This window comes from Strongylocentrotus purpuratus, unplaced genomic scaffold, assembly GCF_000002235.5.
Source record: "Strongylocentrotus purpuratus isolate Spur 01 unplaced genomic scaffold, Spur_5.0 spur5_scaffold_13, whole genome shotgun sequence".
NCBI classification, from domain to species: Eukaryota; Metazoa; Echinodermata; class Echinoidea; order Camarodonta; family Strongylocentrotidae; genus Strongylocentrotus; species Strongylocentrotus purpuratus.
The window spans coordinates 16,249,960-16,269,330 of record NW_022145598.1 but is presented as its reverse complement, the minus strand read 5'-3'; the positions used below and the strand labels follow the sequence as shown (position 1 = coordinate 16,269,330).

General features: G+C 37.5%; 1 protein-coding gene and 1 long non-coding RNA gene across 3 annotated transcripts; one reads left to right on the top strand and one right to left on the bottom strand.

The window, feature by feature from the left end:
• Positions 1 to 7,718: 7,718 nt before the first annotated feature.
• LOC105436927 lies at positions 7,719 to 14,180 on the top strand. 2 transcript variants are annotated; one of them, XM_030983015.1, is made up of 6 exons: positions 7,719 to 7,982; positions 9,981 to 10,194; positions 10,995 to 11,124; positions 11,894 to 12,022; positions 12,570 to 12,727; positions 13,722 to 14,180. In XM_030983015.1, exons 2-6 carry the CDS (start codon positions 9,985 to 9,987, stop codon positions 13,998 to 14,000), a joined length of 906 nt encoding a protein of 301 aa, XP_030838875.1. In that variant the 5' UTR covers positions 7,719 to 7,982; positions 9,981 to 9,984; the 3' UTR covers positions 14,001 to 14,180. The 2 variants fall into 2 exon arrangements, with proteins under 2 accessions (XP_030838875.1, XP_011661294.2); XM_011662992.2 differs by having other exon boundaries at positions 7,720 to 7,952; positions 13,722 to 14,178.
• A 1,072-nt stretch (positions 14,181 to 15,252) lies between these two features.
• On the bottom strand, positions 15,253 to 15,556 carry LOC115923019. Its single transcript, XR_004063727.1, has 2 exons — positions 15,467 to 15,556; positions 15,253 to 15,337 (listed from the first exon to the last, which is right to left on the bottom strand). It is a non-coding gene; the product is annotated as an uncharacterized LOC115923019 (long non-coding RNA).
• Between the last annotated feature and the right edge of the window lie 3,815 nt (positions 15,557 to 19,371).

The following is a 19,371-nucleotide window of genomic DNA, read 5'->3' as shown; positions in this document are numbered from 1 at the left end:
TAAGAGTATATAGATAGAACTCATGAGGAAATGAGAACGAATGAATAATAAAAACAAATCGCAATTCTCTCAATTTGGCACCCTCTCTTTTAAGTACTATATATCACTCGTGTTGTGTTCTATATCTCAAGTATAAATCCATTAATGATAATTCCTTTTAGTCATACTTCGTTATGGAATGATTAATATAAATATTTTGTATATATATATATATATATATATATATATATATATATTTTGTTTGGGGGGGGGTAGAGAGACAGATAGAGAGGAAAAAGCTTCCATAATTATTTTTTGTTGTTGAAGAACACATTACTGAAGAAAAAAAAGAATAAAAAGTGTCCAATTTTCATTTTACTCCAATGAAAAGGTAATAATTATACGAAAGAAGAGGGAAATATTCAAAGCTTGAAGACAATAAGCAGGAGCTATAAACACATGTCTAAATCAAATTATATCATGCAATACGGCAAACTTAGCTAAGATTTCATTGCAAACATTAATCTCAATTACGTTGGACGTAAACGTAATTCCTCATTTGGTGTCATCCTGCCTTTATCGATATTTTAAATTTAAGTGCAATTGTTCATGGCCTTGCAGCCATAGGCATTCACAAACTGAATACACTGTTGGTTTCTGTGGCAATGTCATTATGTCAGTGAAATTAAAGTTAAAATAAATAGTACAAGTGTCATTCGAGTGTCTATAATGAGGTTTCGAATATCAATTATAATCAATTGCTTTGATATCACGCGATCCTTACAATGGCAAAAACATTTAGCTCGATTACTGTATACGTCACGAATATGACATAGGCTTTTTTTTTTTAACGAGCTACATCCTCCGTTTTACATTTATCCAATCGCATGGGGATATGAAAATTCCCTTTCACCGTATTCGCTCTTGTTTGAAAATAATAAATTCATTTGTTTTAATCCTTTTTTACACGATTACAATTATTACATTACTTGTGAGAATCCAATATTACAATTCTTTGCTATACTCCATGTGAATTCGATGTGAATTGAATTGAAATAAATTGAGTCCATTCTGAAGTTACGGGTTATGGTGAGAAAGAAAAGAGAAATAAATGACACAAAACAAACCAAAGGCCTTAAAATGTTTTAAAATCTGCGTAAGATATAACATTTGTATGATAAGATAGCAGCAAATCATGGCTGGCCAATGATGTATCTTACTTGGAAAACGTATAATTTATGCGTACAACATGTATGAAGTGGCTGGCATAAAGAGAAAGATGGGCAGTGAAAGTGATACTTATAATTTGTTTTACTTGATGAGAGGGCCCTGACAATAATAATTAGTGTTCTAAATTACTTCCATAAACTCGACATGCTCGAGGTCCATAATCAAGCTACATACAACTTATCAGCATACTAATTAACTGGTTGAATACCTACTTTGTTTTGGGGTTTTGTATATCTGATCCTTCTAATCATATTGGTTTAAGTTGACGACCTTTCAGTAAAAAGACATTAAACCGTAGCTTCTCTCTTGCAGCTCTCTTGTTCAAATTTCCATTTCTTTGGCATTTTCTCCATATATCGCACTATGCTCAGACATTATACCTCTCACTTTATATCTTACATTGTAATTTGTATATTGTTCTCTCTAAAATACTTATCTGGGCTTGTATCATTGTGTATGTGACTACATGAATATACTTTGGACACGATAACAATGACATAGATAAACAACATGGTCAGTGTAACATTGTATGATCTAGGAATCATAATTTATTATAATAATATATCAATATACATTCTACATGATATTACTTTTTCATACCAGGTAGCAAAGTCACAGTGACGTACAACAAGAAAACACAATGTATGTTAATGAAAAATTTTCAATCTATAGACTTGACGCTTGAGTGGTCTTGTCTTACGTATAGGAATAATTTTTTTTTTTTGCGCCTGCTCACTTTTCACTCGCCGCCCAAAATACGCTCGGTGCCTGGGCGGTCGCCGCCCGGGCACCGACCTAATCGCTGGGCGATGCCTAAATTCCAGCAGCGACCTGCTGCTCTGATTTGTGACCATAGCTTAAGTTTACAATGTACAATCCGATTCACTCGTTCTTTAGATATATTGTATCAACACTGAGTATTTGCAGTTGAATGTACACACACAGTGATCATTTTACAATTTAAGTGATTCCATTTTCATACAACATGATTCAACTTAATTTTTAAAACAAAAATAATTCATCGTATTGATAAATGCAGCTATGTATGATATCAAACATATCGGTTCTCCTCCACCTCAATGTAACCATCATCCTCACTGTTATCCTGTTCTGAACTTTGATTTCCAGAACGGCGTAAACACGTTGAATAGTACACTGTGGGGGCTGCAGGGTCCGTTGAAACCCCGAAGATATCTCGATGTACAGGTCCGGATATGTGTGCAGAGAAACCTTTGGTGTCAGATCTTCTTGAAGAGCCACTTCCACCCTGGTGGACTGGGATAGGTATACGGGAAGAATAATAAACTTTGCTCTTAGGGGTTGGTGAAGTCTCACTTTCATCCTTGGACTGCGATATCGGTAAACACGAAGAGTAATACACCTTTGACCCAGGATTTGGCAAGCCTTGTGTTTCAGGTTCTGCAATCATGTACCCATCGTCACCTACTCTGCTCGCCAAAAGCAGATCCATGGGTTTACGTTGGGTCATCTCAGGGTAGTTGTACTCGTGGTACTCGTCGGATGATCTGCTCCTTGAAGAAACCTCTTGGCCCAAGACCAGATACTCGTGAGCTAGTACACTACCTGTTGTAGGTACAGAACTTCCGCCAAGGTCAGGCTCTTCGTAGATGCCATCCTTCACTTCTGTACCTGATGACGCCGCTGCTGTTGCACCTGCTTGTAGAATCTCTGGAAGCTTTGGCATTGCCCCAAGCGGCTGGTATTGCGTACCTGTTGCCACTCGGTCATCTCTGTCTTGGACACGGTTATCCTGAACGCTCATCCGGTGACGCTCCGTGTTAATTTTTTCTCTGCATTTTTTAGTTATAACTGTTACCAATACGCCTGCAACGACAATGGCTACTGCAAAGTAGATTGTGCCGAATGGTGGTGATGGGGGATCTGTAGGAAGAAAAAAAGAAGAGGTGATAGGTATTGACATATTGCTCACACTTTTGAAGACCGCACAAAGGTATTTTTTTTTAAATGAGGATGTGTTATAAAAAAATGTAGGTTATTCTAAAGATATAACACTATTAATTTGAAAGTAAATTAATCATAATTCCCTAAATATTGGAATGTGCATGGTTCTCCTGGCGATAAAAGTTTGTTTCTCGGTGGACTCGTGTACTTTCTGTGCACTTTCTGACAATAAAACATGAAAACAAAACGAAGTCACACAATGTAAACTGTTATAAATGTGTACTTTTATAAGCCTTTATTTATGAAGCGAATTGCATCTCAAAACCATCAATAGTCAGAAAATAGTCTTATAATAAAAGTAACCAAGTTGTGAAAAAACAGGCGTGGAAATGAATAGTTATTACTCATTGTCACCTACCGTGGGACGTTGAATTATCTTTTATTTCTCCTCTGTCACAGGATGTGTTACTTGGTGTTACAGAAGGGCGAACTATAGAGTGCAAAAAGAGGAAAGATGTATCATGATACTCACGGTTTCTTGTTTGATTACAATAACTATCAAATTAAAATAAAATACATTAAGAAAGTTTACGTGACTGACATTGTGATCTTACAACTTTGCAATACAGTTAATAGTGTCACATGGCTGCAAGGCCTGCAATCATAGGTACTGTATTTCTTGAAAGATCAATGTCTCTCCAAATCCTCAACTGGATAAATTATAAGCCAAGGAGACATTCTTAACCAACTCGTATTGCTATTTCATAGAGTATGATTTCATTTTGATAGAATAGAGTAGAAATGGCTGAAAGGGTGCGAGATACTGTAATCATGTATTCACTACTGCAAATGGCGATTGTTGTTACATGATTGAATCCCGACAGTATCAGAATGATGGGACGATATACATCACTGATGAAAATACAACCATGCAAATGATTGTTTATATTTTCACCTTATAAAATGCGTTTATCCTGCTCAAGTCATGTTTAACTATTAATGAAAAGAAAACAAAATTAGATAACGTTATGCTTACCGGTATACACACTCACAGCAGTAAAACCGCCACAAAATTTACGTGGGGCTGATCGACATGGCAAGGCGCAGTTATCGTCATCCAGTCGTTTGTAACGACATGTTTGCTCACAGGAGCAAGAATATTGAGTGCCATTGTAAACACCTGCAAATGGAAATCCATGTTCTTTACATGTTGCAGTGCAGGAGTCGGGTGTGATGGCCTCTGAGATATTGACGACGTAGTCGAAGTGTAAGCATCCTTGAGGAAAGCAACCGAGGTAATCACCATCTGTAAAAGAAAAAAAGGTCTTTATCTAAAACGAGTAATAATTGAGGCAAATATTTGAATTGTACTTCATTACTTCAGAATATTATACTTTTTATTTCGTGATATATTCGTTTGTAAGTAAAGTTTTTCATTAAATATTCATGAACAATAACATGAATAATGGCGCGTTACTCTATAGATGCTTTAAATTTGTTAGCTGCTAAAAACAATATATGGGCGTTCGAAAAATATAATAGTTACATTCATATTTTCAAAACATAAATCGTAATATTTACTGATTTTTAATAATGTAGCGTTCACATTTTATAGTATTGTAAACATTTATACAATGTAGGTTAAGAGCGAATTTCCAATAGTATTTAGTAGCCTCCGATTAAAAAAAAAAAAGAATTATGGAAATATAATTTACTTTGAATCTATATTTCCCACTGATCCTATGTAGCCGAAAATGATTGTTGTTCACGGACTCATCCGCTGTTGTTTAAAGATTCAACTCCAAAAATTTGACAAAACTAAATTATGGAATACATCTTAAAAACGTCAAATCTTTTTGTAGTTTTAATCTCAAGAGTGTCGTGCCGTAAAAAAAGCATATTGGCAACTTATGTATAATATAACATGTGAAATTTAGGTAGCTGATATTGACTTGAACAATAGAATACTTACCTTTAGCAGATCTCTCATCTAATTCGTCTACAGTAAATGTGAAGTTTTCATCGCCTAAAATACCATTTACACTTAGGCACAGGGAAAGTATGAAAAGAAGAAATCCAAACATTCTGACACGTAAGCTCCGCTATACTTTATTTTTGATAACGTGGTTGCACTCTGAAAACTTGACTCAATATAGTTAACAAAATCATTCGAATTGTTTATGCGGATATATCCTCGTTGTTGAAGTTTTGCAATCAGGGATGATTTCTACTGTGAGGTATTGCAATCAAGAAACAGTGGAAGGTGTTATTCCAGAGGCGGCCTTGGATTGTCACTGAAATAGCATCAGTGACTATGTGATGAATATTATTGTTGCATTTACCACAGTCGTAAAGTGATTACTGTGTACTGGAGCCGAAACAAAAGTTAATAAATATGGACATCAAGTGCACTGTCGAACATTTAAAAGTACCATTATACAAATAGATTTAACCTCGTGAAGCAGCCCTCCCCCCCCCCCCCCCCCACACACACACACGGACATACGCTGAAATTATGTAAAAATAAGAGTATATAGATAGAACTCATGAGGAAATGCATGAATGAACGCATGAATGATAACAAAAATCACAATTCTCTCAAATGGCACCCTCCCTTTTAAGTACTATATATCACTCGTGTTGTGTTCTATATCCCGAGTATAAATTCATTAATGATAATTTCTTTTAGTCATACTTCGTTATGGGATAATAAATAATTTTTTTTTTTTTTTTTTTTTTTTTGTAATTTAAAGTCAGCAAGGAAAATACACACCATGACCTCAATAAAGCCATATCAATTCAATTAAGTCCAGCGTTTTAGCTAAAACTGATTGAGTCCGTAGTCAGCACAACACGTACGACCGTTCAGTACAAGGGTCTGAAATTTCAGATATTTTGTAGGCTTTTTTGTCCACTTGTTGATATAATTCCACATAGAGGCAATTATCAATTCTAAAGTTTAAAGAAGTGATTTTAGTTGGTATCGTCTCTTATTTACCTTAGGATTTCAACCATACTTTCATCCTGCAAAAGGGACACACCATGTGCAGTTTAAGAGCAGTTATAGATAGCATTACCTCTTGTCTACCTTCTGACTTACACACATTTATATTTTCAGCCTGCAAATGGGACACACCATCTTTAAAAGTAATACAAACATTTAAAATTACGTACTATACCTGTCTGACAATCTTATTTCATTGAACCAAATACATTTTCATTGACTTCTTTATTTCGGGAAAACCTAAAGCTCTATCAATTTATTTTGGGGAATGCTGATGTTTAGTGCTACACCCCTTCCCGATGATGTAATTACAGCAGAATAATTGCAAATTTGCAATGTCCTTTTGCCAAAAATTTTGTCCATAAGACTACTAAGTCCCATTTGCAGGTCAAAAAATGAAAAAGTTAAATTCCAAAAGCATTTGCTATAAGACAATACTTATTTAGAACTTCCCTCGAACCGAAAACCGACCCAAAGGGTTTGAAAATAGATTTTTGTTGTTGTCGAATCGACATAAGTGATTGCAATCACCTAAGTAATAGTCTGATGTTCAGACCCTTGTACCGAATGGTCGTACGTTTGTGCTGCAAAAAGATTCAATCAGTTTAATTTTGGCCATTACAATCAGTGGGTCATTGATGTAGACAAATGATCACGTAGGCCTACCTGTAACAGCTCAATTCATATGTTATTACCAAAGAAAAAAAAGATGTCAGTCAGTCACTCAATAGTGTCTGACAGGGAAGTCTAGAAAGGAAACGGGTTTCCTTGCATCATTTGAATACTAGGACACTGCTAACAGTAACACAGGCATATATGACATATTCGAAACTCCTGCAAAGTTCTACAGAATTTAATGTTGGCTGCAAAAGGGACACTTCTTTAACGAGAAAAAAAAATGCCCCCAAATTGTGTGGGGCATCTGACAAACTGACACCTCATCCAGAAGGATTTTTTTTTACGACACCCCCTCCCCCCCGCCCTTGTTTGCGCATATATATGCTTGTAAAATTTGTAATGTACAGAAAAAAGTTGTTTCGCGGGCTCTGGTGCTAAACCTGATAGCTACGTTAGGGCTGCATGACAACCTTTCTAACTTTGATTGATATGGGTTGCAATTTTTGTCTTGTATATTGTTTGCTTGAATTGCTTCTAATTGTTTGTTTGATCGATTTGTTTTCAAATCCGTGCAAACAACTCGAAGCTTTATTGAAATATTCTATTAATTTTCCCTAGAAACATGCTAACCCTATGAAGACTTGTACGAATGTAAAGTTATAACAATTATATTAAAGTACTAGCTGCTGGATGCCTGTGGAATGCATGTATTATATTTGTTAATTTACAGGGCCTTCTTGTAAACGTGTTGCAAACACTGATGAAACCACCCTGTAGATGTAATGAATGAATAAATGAATAAATAAATGAATAAATAAACGAATAAATAAATAAATGAATATATAGATACAAAAAAGTTCAACAAAATATATAAATAAATAGATAAAGTGAAATACATGTAAATGGGGGAGGAGCCAGAACCTGCCATAACTTTTTTCTTCCAAGCAAGCTAGCTGCGCATGCGTACAACACGTGCATCTTTTTAATTTTCAAAATCAAAGTAAACAAAGTCAAGACCCTTCGAACTTCTAGCCAATGAAGACGAAGTTTCCCTTCAGTTGGGGCAATTTTGTATCATCGGGACTCCTATCATCAGCTGAAAATTAAGAATTTGAAGGAAGCAAGTCCACAGGGGTCCAGTGTTCAGAACTTCAGTCTTGAGGCAGCCCAAAAGCCGTCAACATTTCCAAATCAGGAGGTGAGTCCCACATATTGGAAATTCTGTGTGGTAAGTGGATGGTACATGCAGCGCGCAACATCGGGACTTCAGTGCCGCCATCACTGCACTGCACTGGCGCCGCACCGCACCGACACTGGCACCAATACTAACATAGACTCTACATACTGTGCCTTTTCCAAACACAAAATCACCAAACTAAGTCCTTCCGAAATTCTTAGGAGAGCTACATGTAGATCTAGGTCTAGATCTATGATAAATTTAAAAAAATTTAAAAATTAAAGTTGCGATTGAAATTTGAATTAATCAAACAAAACACAAATTCATAGATCTAGATCTAGATCTATTTTCATGTCAACTCTCGATCTCTCGAGCTCTCGTACAAGTTACAACACTGTGACACTCTGTGAGTGTGACTCTCACTCTGCACGAAGGGGTCTAGATCTAACAGTTAGAAGTAGAACTTTAGGCGCTAGCTGCGCTAGTGAACTTTCGTATCCATTTACCCGTAAGTCCGGCATGGCCTACTAAAACTAGGTAGGGTGTCTGAACACGCACCATGTTTTGTGTGATAAAACCCTTCCCAATGACATTGCACACATCCCTATAGAGTCTATGTGCATTGCAAAATTGGTCAAGTTTTTAAAAATAAATTTAGATTCAAACCTTAATCTGTTGTGATCCTGAAGGTGATACTCAATAAATGAGGTGTCATATGAAAGAGCAGGTGAATCCCCATATTTCCAAAGGGGCTGCATCTCGGAATTCTAAAAATATCTTGGTCAAAACAGCGATTTAAATGTGTTTCCATGGCAACTCGGGAGATTTCCAACTTTTGAGAATCGACCCCCCTAGGGATAATTAGTTCAAATCGTAAGGAATATGTTGGATGTTCTTTTTTTTCGCTAGCCCCAAGGGATCACGTAGGATTTAAGTTTGAAAATACCTTCCCCCACTTTTTGCATATAGCCTATTAAATGCATTAGAATGTAGTTGTTGAGCAAAAAATGATAACTCGGCATGAACCACTTTTTTGTCCATTCTGACCAGAATGCTATGAATTTTGCAGGGTTTTTGAGGGGCTGTATCTTTTGATAGGAACATCGGTGAGTCTTGAAATTTGAAATGTATTACTCTGATTACATTTTTTCATTCAAATATCCAACAAAAATGGTGAAAAACAATCCCAAATTGAAAATTGAAAAATTGTTCAGACACCCTACTAAAACATACCGAAAATTAACTAGATCTAAATCTTCATCAATTGTTCAAATAATGGTCATGATTTAAAAGTTGTTATGTTTCTTACATGTTTTGTGTCAATTTTCGTCTCTCTTTTGGAGCAATTTTCCTAAAAACCAAGATATTATATTATACACTTTCTCACATGTTTCACAACAAACCGCTGCACAATTACAATACTATTGCAGGCGGGCCCGCCACATAGAACTTTAGCTTACATTTAGTGCATACGCAGAACATTCATCCAATCTCAGCGAATTGGAACCTCATTTTACTAAATTGGCACCGACAAGGGCACTTCTTGTTCTTATTTATTTATTTATGGGCTATCTCTAGGTTCCATTCACTCAATGTTATAAGATATTGGTGCGAGGAGGAAGCTGTCATGTTTCAACCACCCCCCCCCCCCCCTTTTCTCTGTCTCTCTCTCTCTCTTATGTCTCTGTCTCTGTCTTTCTATTTGCCTCATACTCCTTTCTGTCTCTTTCTTAGTTTCTTTCCCTAATCCCTATCACTGTGAGTATCAGTCTCCTTTCTTCTCCCTATCTTCCTCATATCTGTCTATCTCTCTCCCTCCCCCCCCCCCCCCCATTTTTCCCCTTTACCTCTTGCTTCTGTGATGATTGCTTTGCGGTAATTTTGTACATTAAACAAAGTCTTGCCTTTGACTCTGGACCCGACCAAAACTTTACTTTATTCCTTGTGCTAATCCTATTCTTTTGACAAATCAAAGCCTAGAACAGTTGTTGCCGGAGCAAACATCAGAGCACCCTCCCTCTCACTTTCACATCCTCCTCTCCCCTGCAGTACAATGACATGGACGCGACACCATGTAGAGGTAGCAGAAACATGTGACCATAACCACCCGCATACTAGCCACCTTACAGAGTGCATCAGGGTATTCATCAAGGATTCTTACACGAGTACCTTCCAGTCTGGTAGCAACGATCAGATGTATGGGTGTATGGTGAGCTGGGGTCTGGGCTGTATCGTCTTCCCTCTCTGTCTTGGAGTCTTTCAGGTAAGAATAGAAAAAAAACATAGCACTTGCGATCTTGCATAGTTGGCAACCAGAATATAGTGTTATGAGAATTAAGGTTGAGTTAGGTAGGCCAGGGGAGTGTTCCACAAAGACTAAGATCGAATATGGGAGGCCGTTCATGACACTGTTTGCTCTCACCCTTGATCTCTCAATAATGATCTTTAGATAATATTTTTTACCCCAATAATGAATTATCAAAAAATATAAACTCTGTAAATTTGTGACCATTATTTTTACGTCCCTTGAGAGACAAATGCCATTAAATGGTGAGAGCAGACAGTAGTATGAACGGCCTGCCATATTCAAGTCCAACTTAAAGTCCATCTTAGTCTTTGTGAAACACTCCCCAGGAAGTATGATAAAATTCAAGAAGACAAGTAGGTGTCTTTACAGAAGTTAAATAAAAAGGACAACAGTTCTTGAGGAAATCTAACTCTAGTTAAGAAACAAATTAACAAAACTTACCCATAGTATCTGATTGACTCCAAATTTGTTGAAAAGGTGATGACCCAACAAATGTTAACAAATTACTCTTCATGAATGACTTCAAAGTGCAATTGTAATTGAATCAAAGTACTTAAAATTGACAGTTATGAATATCTCATAACCCTATTAATGTAGCTTGGAAGATTAACATAACCATCACAAAAAAATTAGTAGCAAAATTACCAGGGCCAGAACATTGTGAGTACTAGTATATTGAATTGACAGTTTGACACATGTAGTTCTCATATGTGGATTAAATAGAAGAACCTAATGTATTACTTTTATCTTTACAGATTGGTGTATTTAAGCCATTATTAGTAACGTCCTCTCACGTACTATCTCCTGCCTTTGGTCTGTGTTCTGTGGCTGTGTCAGGCATTGCTACGTCTGTTGCAGTGTTAGCTACTTATTCAAACTGTAATGGTAAGAGTATTAGGTTTGTGTACACTTTTCCCCATTCAAACCATGAAGTACATTTTATCGCGCCCCTACTTCTCCTTCTTCCTATATGTCTTCCTCCTATAATTCCAATAGTCAGTGGTAATAATACCACAAAAAGCTGAATTCTTGGACAAGTTGTGTGCTAAAGAGCTCAAACTTAGATATCAAGCAGAGCAGAAAGAGGCATCAGAAGAGCCTTAAGCTCTGTTCAGACACGACACAGCAAAACTGGGGCGTTTTTTAATGATGACGTAACTAGTGTTATAGGCTTCACATTTCAGACTGTATCTTATAACACATTGAATATGTGCAAGCCCTTTGTTCTGCCTGTGGTTGCCATTCATTTACACATTTTTTTAAATGAGCCATTTTTTTGCAGCGGTTGACCGCATCATACATGTATCTGAACAAGCCTTTACTGCCTACAATAATAAAAGCTCATACTTGACAGGGATATTCTAAATATGTAATAATCAGTTGCAATTTGCAAAGTCAATAAGAATAGATCAAGTTGGCAACATTCTTGCAAGGGGTATCATTCAGCAATTTTGTCTGTATGGTTGTGCGGCTTGGGCCACAATTTTCTAAAAGTTAGATATACAGTTGTTTTAGTACATAATGCATCAAGATTACCCCCATCGTCATTGTCTTCTTGTTTTATGTATGATCTTCATTGTTATCATTCATTTTTTGTCATTTTATTTATTAGGTTTTCATTAATAGTGCTTCTTTTCTTTTTCTTTCTTGACAGTATCTGAATATAGAGGACTAGATGTTAGGTTTTCAGATCTAGTTTGCTATGGAGTTGGGTCTGCTGCAATATTCAAACTACTCAGGGGAAAATTTGCATCTGTTCTACCCAGTACTATTCTTAAACCAGGTAATATTGATGTATCTGTGAATTTGGCATCCACCAAAACAGATTCTATATTACACATCTTTATGAAAGTATAATCTGCAGGCACAATCCCTTGTCTGTCGTAGTGCGTAATAGAGTGTCTGAACTAAGAGACTATGCTGAGTGCACAGTCTACTGCACCCCACAGGCTCTGTACTATAGCTGCTCCGGACACAGCCAGTGTGTGTGTATTTGGTTTTTACAGACGTGTATCAATCAGATATGATTATTTACGTCTGGGGACCGACCTTTAAACGTCACCATCCGAAAGACGTGACTCAGTTTCGGCTGAACCAGTTTGTAACTTCCACTTTTAAGCTGGATTACAGGCGCACGCCACAACGCCTAGTTAGAGACTGACAGAGCTAGGATCAGCTCAAGACTTTATGAAAATGTGAAACTTTAGAAACTTGTGACCAAAACTCAACTTCGACTTTAAAACATGAACACAATTAAAGAAGGCTTGACATAAGAATACTCTCATTGTGATATATCTGATGTATATATTTACTTTATGTATTGTCTGAAGGGGCATTCGCACAGCGAGGTATCCCAGCCACCAAGAACTACGCCAGCAGTGGCAAGAAAGCAACATTAGCAGCTATTGGAAGTCGGCATGGCTGCCACACATGTGGGAAGCGCAGGACTGCTAAGAGCTTCATTGCCGATCACCAACCTCCATTATCAGTAAGACTCTCACGCTAGTATCGTCCTCCGCCTCTCTCCTCTTACCCTCAGTAATTGTGCTACATATTTTGTGTGTTTGTCTGTTTGTTTTGTTTTGTCTGGTTCTCTGTCATGTTTGTTACTGCCAGTTGGTTTTTATCTGTCTTGTTTCTCTTGTGCTGTATACAGTATGTGCTCTGTATATTCTCCCAAGCAATATGGCTATTTTTCTATCTGCTTTTCTCTCTACCCCCTCTCTCTCTCTCTCTCTCTCTCTTTCTCTATCTCTCTATTTCTCTCTCTAACTCTACCGCTCTCTAAAGAGTTTTTTTAAAAGGGCGCTGAAGCCCTGGGCTTTCCACGGGTTTGGAAATATTTATTTGACACGATGTTATGGTTGCAACGCTTTGAGCAAAAACTATGGAAATAGAAGCCTCAGAAGGCCAACAATATGTCTTGAAATGTAAACTGTGGGAACTGTGTCACAGTGTGTGAATTTCTTTGTACTATATGGCTCTTAATTCAGCGATGAAAATTATAGCAGGAATTACCTGAAAGAAATTGGATTGGTAATTTGTAAAACATGACGTAACTGCTGATCCTACAAAAGGGAAGACAAAACTGTGAATTTGAGAGGTACATCCATGTGAATTTTGCTAATTAAAGCACTGCATCACAAGTGTCATAATGTTGTTTCATCATTAATTTTATGTTATTTAGATGATACCTTAGATATATTTTCTCTATATCTCAGTGACACAAAGACGTAACTCCATTTTTTGCCAAAATGAGTATTTGATATCAAAATGTTCAGAAAATGTGGGCTTTCCAGGAAACACAGTGACTTAACTCCACCCAAAACCCCATTGTAGTCAATGGCTAATGAAACGTAGACTTAATTCCTTAAGGCCCAAGTGCTCAGTGACACATAAACCACTTTTTCTCAAAATGTAGTTACGTCTTTGTGTCACTGACCCCTCGATGTGTAATAAATGCTCTCTCCTTATTTCAACAGTTACCAAAGAGAACTGATATCCTCCACACCCTCTCCAAGTTCTTCCGCCCCCATCAGTCGGACTACCGTTTCTACCCGCACTGCCCCAGCTGCTCTCGGGTCCAGATGACTTACCTCGGTGCCATGGCCAACCAGCGCACAACGAGCCTCACCAAGGGAAGGGTCGTTAGGATGGACTTGAATCATATCGTAACGCATGCCACATCGTTAAGACTGTACCACTTGTATCTACCTCTCCCTGTTATAATGGCTGCTGCCTATAACGTGTGTGCAGGATAAGCGATAATTGCTGGTACAGTTCGGTATATGAAGGGTTTAATTCCAAAAGGAGCTAAATCCATTTCTGTAACTTCAGAGAAAAAAGAAATTGTTTACCAGATTTTGTACAGGCGTCTATAGAAAAGTGATATTGGAAGGTACATTTTGTCATAATTGCTCCCAAAATTTAGGTGAATAATTTATTGAAAGACGGATACTTCAGTGAACAATGTTCTGACATCAATAACTCAATTTTCATCAAAAGTGGATTTAACTCCTTTTGGAATTAAGCTCTTCATATGTGACCTGCCGGCTACCAATGTCATTGTAGTCATCATAATTTATTTTCTGTCTCTATTAATTTCACAACACTCTACATTTTTTTGTGGTTCAGTGGTACGGATCTACCACTCCCCTGGTGCCTAATTCTGAAATGTGTGGCCAGTGTCTAAGAAATAGTACTCACTTAAGTGAATGTTAAATTGTACCATGCAATCACCCAATGAATAATGTGTTCTGTATGTTAGGGTTTCCTTTGGTGCTTGAACAGGTGTCTGCTGTATTTATACACGTATGCAGCCAGCTTTGCTCAGACAATAAAATGTATCCATTACCTGAAGAAGAACAAGTCAATTTATAGCTAGAGTGTATAAAATCAACTTTAAAAAAACTTTGCTCTCCATTCTATAGGTAGACGGTTAAGGAGGATGAAGAAAATAAAGGAAAACAAAAAACCTGCTTGTAGGGTGCGCACCTAACTGAAGTCAGACTTTTTCTATGCATGTGCATACGCGTGCATTAACTTGTCTACTCAAACAGAACCTTTTACTTTTCACTGAGATTCCACTTGAATTGCAATATCTCTTTGTACATAGAGCTAGTAATAATTGATGCTCATAATTTTTAATACAGCATAGCCACATGGAACCCCTTACATCAAAAGCAAAAGATGTTTTAATGATAGGTACACTTTAACTGATATCTCATCCTGATTGTTCAGACAATAAAAAGAGGAACATTTATTCATAAAATTAAGGGGAGATGGAGTAATATCTCTATTGTGTGGCTGATTAAAAAACATTGATTCAGACGCTGCTAAGGTACTGCATAAGTACAGTACTGAGATTAATTTAAACATTAATTTAAGTAGTGCAAATTTCACTTTTCTTGATATTCCTTTTTAGGAGTTGGTTCTCTTGTAGATACAATTGTGCATCACTAAATTATGGCTCTCCATATTTGATGCAGTGTAAACTGCAGTGTTTTTTTTTAAATAAAGGTGTCGGCATAAGAAGCTCCACGTTTCAGTATCTTATAACAAACCGAAAGTGAGAATGTGCAGTACTGTTGCATAAGACCTTTGTTGCATTACTATAAATCAGATATAAATTGCAAAATGATTAAAAGTCTTTTAACGATATTTTCTGTAAATAAAGCAAAATTATTTGAATACCAGTAAAAAAAAAAAATAAAAAAAAAAAAAAGACCTTTGTTGCACGCAGCGATTTTATTTCCATCCTCCCCTCGACATTCATTTACACTTTTAAAAAAAACCAAGGAAAAAAGAAAGAAAAAATACACTGTAGTTTTCTCATGTGTGGATAAACCATTATAAATTACCTTGTGGCACATCGCATTCTAATCTGGGATGCACTTACATGAGTGGGTAATTCCATAAATTAGGGACCCACTTTGTGACATTTTTGGTGTCCCACTTACATAAGGAACATACCTGTACTGGGCTCTTGAGTAAAAACTTAGATAGTGGAGTGAGACTTTTAAGTGATTCTAGGTATGAGGATGCAATATTATGCTTGGAAATCACTTTACAATCTCACTCCACTATGTAAGTCTTTACTCAGAGCCACAAATATGTGTGGGTTCCTTATGTAAGTGGGACACCAAAAAAGTCACAAAGTTGGTCCTTAATTTATGGAATTACCCAACAATGCATGTACGTTCCTGTGTTTAAATCATGCATTCTTTTTGGTTCTATACTATATACTGCCATATTTCAATATATCAGTCTGTATACTGTACAAATACAAATTTTAATGTTATAACATTTATCAGATTTTTACAAATTAAATTGTTATTGTATTGGATGCCAGAGAGTAATAATAGTATACTGGTAGTATGGTTACTTTTTGTCTAATTAAAATTGTGTGTGCCAGCGAGAGAGAAGGAGAGAGAGAGAGAGAGAGGGAGGGGGGGGGGGGGTGAAAGAGAGATGGGATGGAGAAGTGAGAGGGGAGTGAGAGAAAGGAGAGATGGGAAAGGGAGAGAGAGAATATGAGAGACAGCAAAACAAAACGTGATGGGGAGGGCAAGATTGAGAGAGAAAAAAATAATGAGATACAGAGATTGAGTCATATTGAAGCATAAACTGAACAAGTCACAATCAACAATGCAACTCTTAGTTAACTTTATGCAAACATATTCATATTTTTGGGTAGGGGTGATGGTGACTCTCAGTTAAACAACTAAATTATTCATATCCTTGCCAAGTTTTGTAATTTTGAAAGTGCCCCGTCATTGATGTATATATGTTATTGACTTTGTTAAGAAATGAGTTTTCTTGATTTATGTTTCTTGAGAATGTAACCTCTAAAAATATTTCAACAAAGGCCCTAAATTAACCTGTGCATATTTCATTTTTGAGTTACAAAGAACACCAAAAATATCTAATTTACAAGGGTATGAATAATTTAATTGTTGACTAGCTGTGTGTTTCGTTGGTAGAGGCATGGACCAGGGAGATGAGAGTTTAAACTCTCATCTCCCTGCATTGACATACAAGTAGGTCCATGGATAGAGCATACAAAAAATAAAGATTCACAGTGTATAGTAGCCTAGCCTAGGCCTAATTTATTCAAAGGCGGAACTGGCGGAAGCCCTTCCTTATTCTTTTCCGGGATTCCTTTACGAACAAACGGGAAAAGGTGAGACATATACCAGGTCCACTGTTTTAATTCGGGTTAAACTTAGTAACTTAAAGATAAACTTGATTTCTGGTAATGCGATTGCATTGTGAAAGAAAAGGTATGGAATGGATCAGAAAAGTTGATCATATAGCATGTAAGTAATGGTGTGTAATGCAAGGTTGTGGAGTCATATAAAATCATCATAAATTTGGCAGAGTTTCAAAAACAGCAAAAAGGCGTCACAATAATTAATTCGTCACGCACACACTTGACGCATGTCGCGGCTACCCCTTCACTGACAGACGGTCCTCGCTGGCAGGGGCGCGGCGATCCCGGGAGGACGGGGGGGGGGGGGGGGGGACACGTCCCCGTCAACCCCCCCCCCCCCCCGCTCAAAATTTGAAAAAGTGCTTTAAAAAAATGTATAGCAAATACTGACTAAAGACTGCAACACAGGCTCTGGAGGGCCCAAGAGTGCAGCGTTTAGACAAATAAAAATGCAAAAATCTTCTCACTCGGTAGCTACGCTCCCTTGCATAATATCCTTCAAAATGTATAAATACCGAGAAAGTTGAAGTGTGAAAAAAGTATATTGCTTGTTTTTATACTATAGTTTTGCTAAGGAGTATAATTCTTTAATACAACATAATATCAAAAACCTGTGAGGGGTAGTCACTTCCGTCACCTTCAACCCTCTCATTCACTACGCTCCCTCGCACTTGCGTACTGATAGGGGGGGGGGGTGGCCTTTGGGGGCAGTTCCCTCAAAATGAAATTCAAACGTGGTTTATTTCTAATTCGATACCAGTGATTTACACATGTTGAAATGGCGTGATTTTTCGCTGAGCTTCGGGGGGGGGTGGGGAGTTCTGCCCCCTGGACCCCAACAAGGGCCCCTGGTTGCTCATCTGACTGTTATTAAATGCCTAAAACGCCTGAGCTTCTGGGGGCTCTGCCCAGCTGGACCCCACCTGCCTGCCAGTGTCACAAATAAGATATCAAATTTTGCTCATCTGACCGTAATTAAATGCCTAAAATCCCTGAGCTTCCGGGGGCTAGCTCCGCCCCCAGGATGCTCATCTGACCTTAATAAATACCTAAAACCCCTGAGCTTCATGAGGCTCCGCCCCTTGACACCCGCCGGGGCTTTTTTATATATTTGTATATATGTGTATTTTTATTGAGACAGCTAGGCCTTTTGGAAGACCAGTTTTTAATCTGAATGAGATACCCTGTATAAATATGTGTAATAAATAAATAAATCAAATCATGTTTTATTAGAATTCCCGGGCCAGAAGTGGAGATGCCTAAACGTAACTAAAGCATCACGCGAGATCCATGAGGTTTTTTTTAGAACAAATGGAAGTTATGGAACACACGAGATGGAATACTTTGGTAAATGCAGTGCAGAGCACAGATGAAAGAAAGAAGGAATTATACATCGGGTTCAGAATATAGCCTCACTAGTAATAGTAGACTATAGACCTAGGTTGACGTTGCGTTGAGTAATCATGGTAATTGAAAGAAGTAAATAAATATAGTCTAAAATGAATAACCAAAGCTAAGGCCTAATCAATTGCCAAATGATCCTGAGGATGTGAAAATGAATAGTCTATGTAAATTGTAATAGAGACTAATCATGCTAATGTAACAAATTGTAACTTATTGCATCAAATTAAAGTATGAAATTGGAATTTGGAACCTCTTCCAAAAGCCAACCGCATGATAGAATAGTCATGATAGAATAGTCAATTTAACAGTAACACTAAGCATGCTAAGAGAGTACTGACTATAACGCCAGACCCTATAGTATAATCGCTCCCTTGTTCTGTCTGTGTATGTGTAATACAGGAAAGTCTGTTTCCACTTGATGTTCATTGAGTCACCTGTCTGCATGAACAGCGAAAGTCAGTCGACAATATCCAGGGGCCTGTTTCATAAAACTTGATATCAATAACAAGTTACAAGCTACTGTTATAAGCTACTGAAATCAAGGCATCTGATTGGCTGAGAGCAAATTTATCATAGAAATTCGTCATTATTTTGTTATAGATAGAAAGTTTTATGAAACGGGCCCCAGCTTGGTTCCTGTCATATATTCATCTCAGTGTCGTACGCAGAAGGAAGAGGGGGGGGGGGGGAGGGGGGGGGGGGGGGGGGGGGGGGGGGGGGGGGGGTAAGAGGACACTTTTTTTTGGGGGGGGGGTTTCCAAACATACACAAAAAACATACACATAAAAAAAAATCAAGGGGGGGTTAACCCCATACCCCCCCCCCCCCCTGCGTACGCGCCTGATTCATCTATTCTGGTGTACTAATTCTTGTCATCCTAGTCTAGTCTATAGCTGGAGGAAATCACTTTAAAGATAAACTTGAGTTCTGGTAATGCGATTGCATTGTGAAGGAAAAGGTGTGGAATGGATCAGAAAAGTTGATCATATAGCGTGTAAGTAATGGTGTGTAATGCA

Bases quoted from the DNA above. Each gene is read 5' to 3' on its own strand.
- LOC105436927 (XM_030983015.1), top strand. From the start codon at position 9,985: ATGACATGGACGCGACACCATGTAGAGGTAGCAGAAACATGTGACCAT. The intron at 11,125-11,893 runs GTAAGAGTATTA...CTTTCTTGACAG, and splicing joins TACTTATTCAAACTGTAATG to TATCTGAATATAGAGGACTA. The intron at 12,023-12,569 runs GTAATATTGATG...TATTGTCTGAAG, and splicing joins CAGTACTATTCTTAAACCAG to GGGCATTCGCACAGCGAGGT.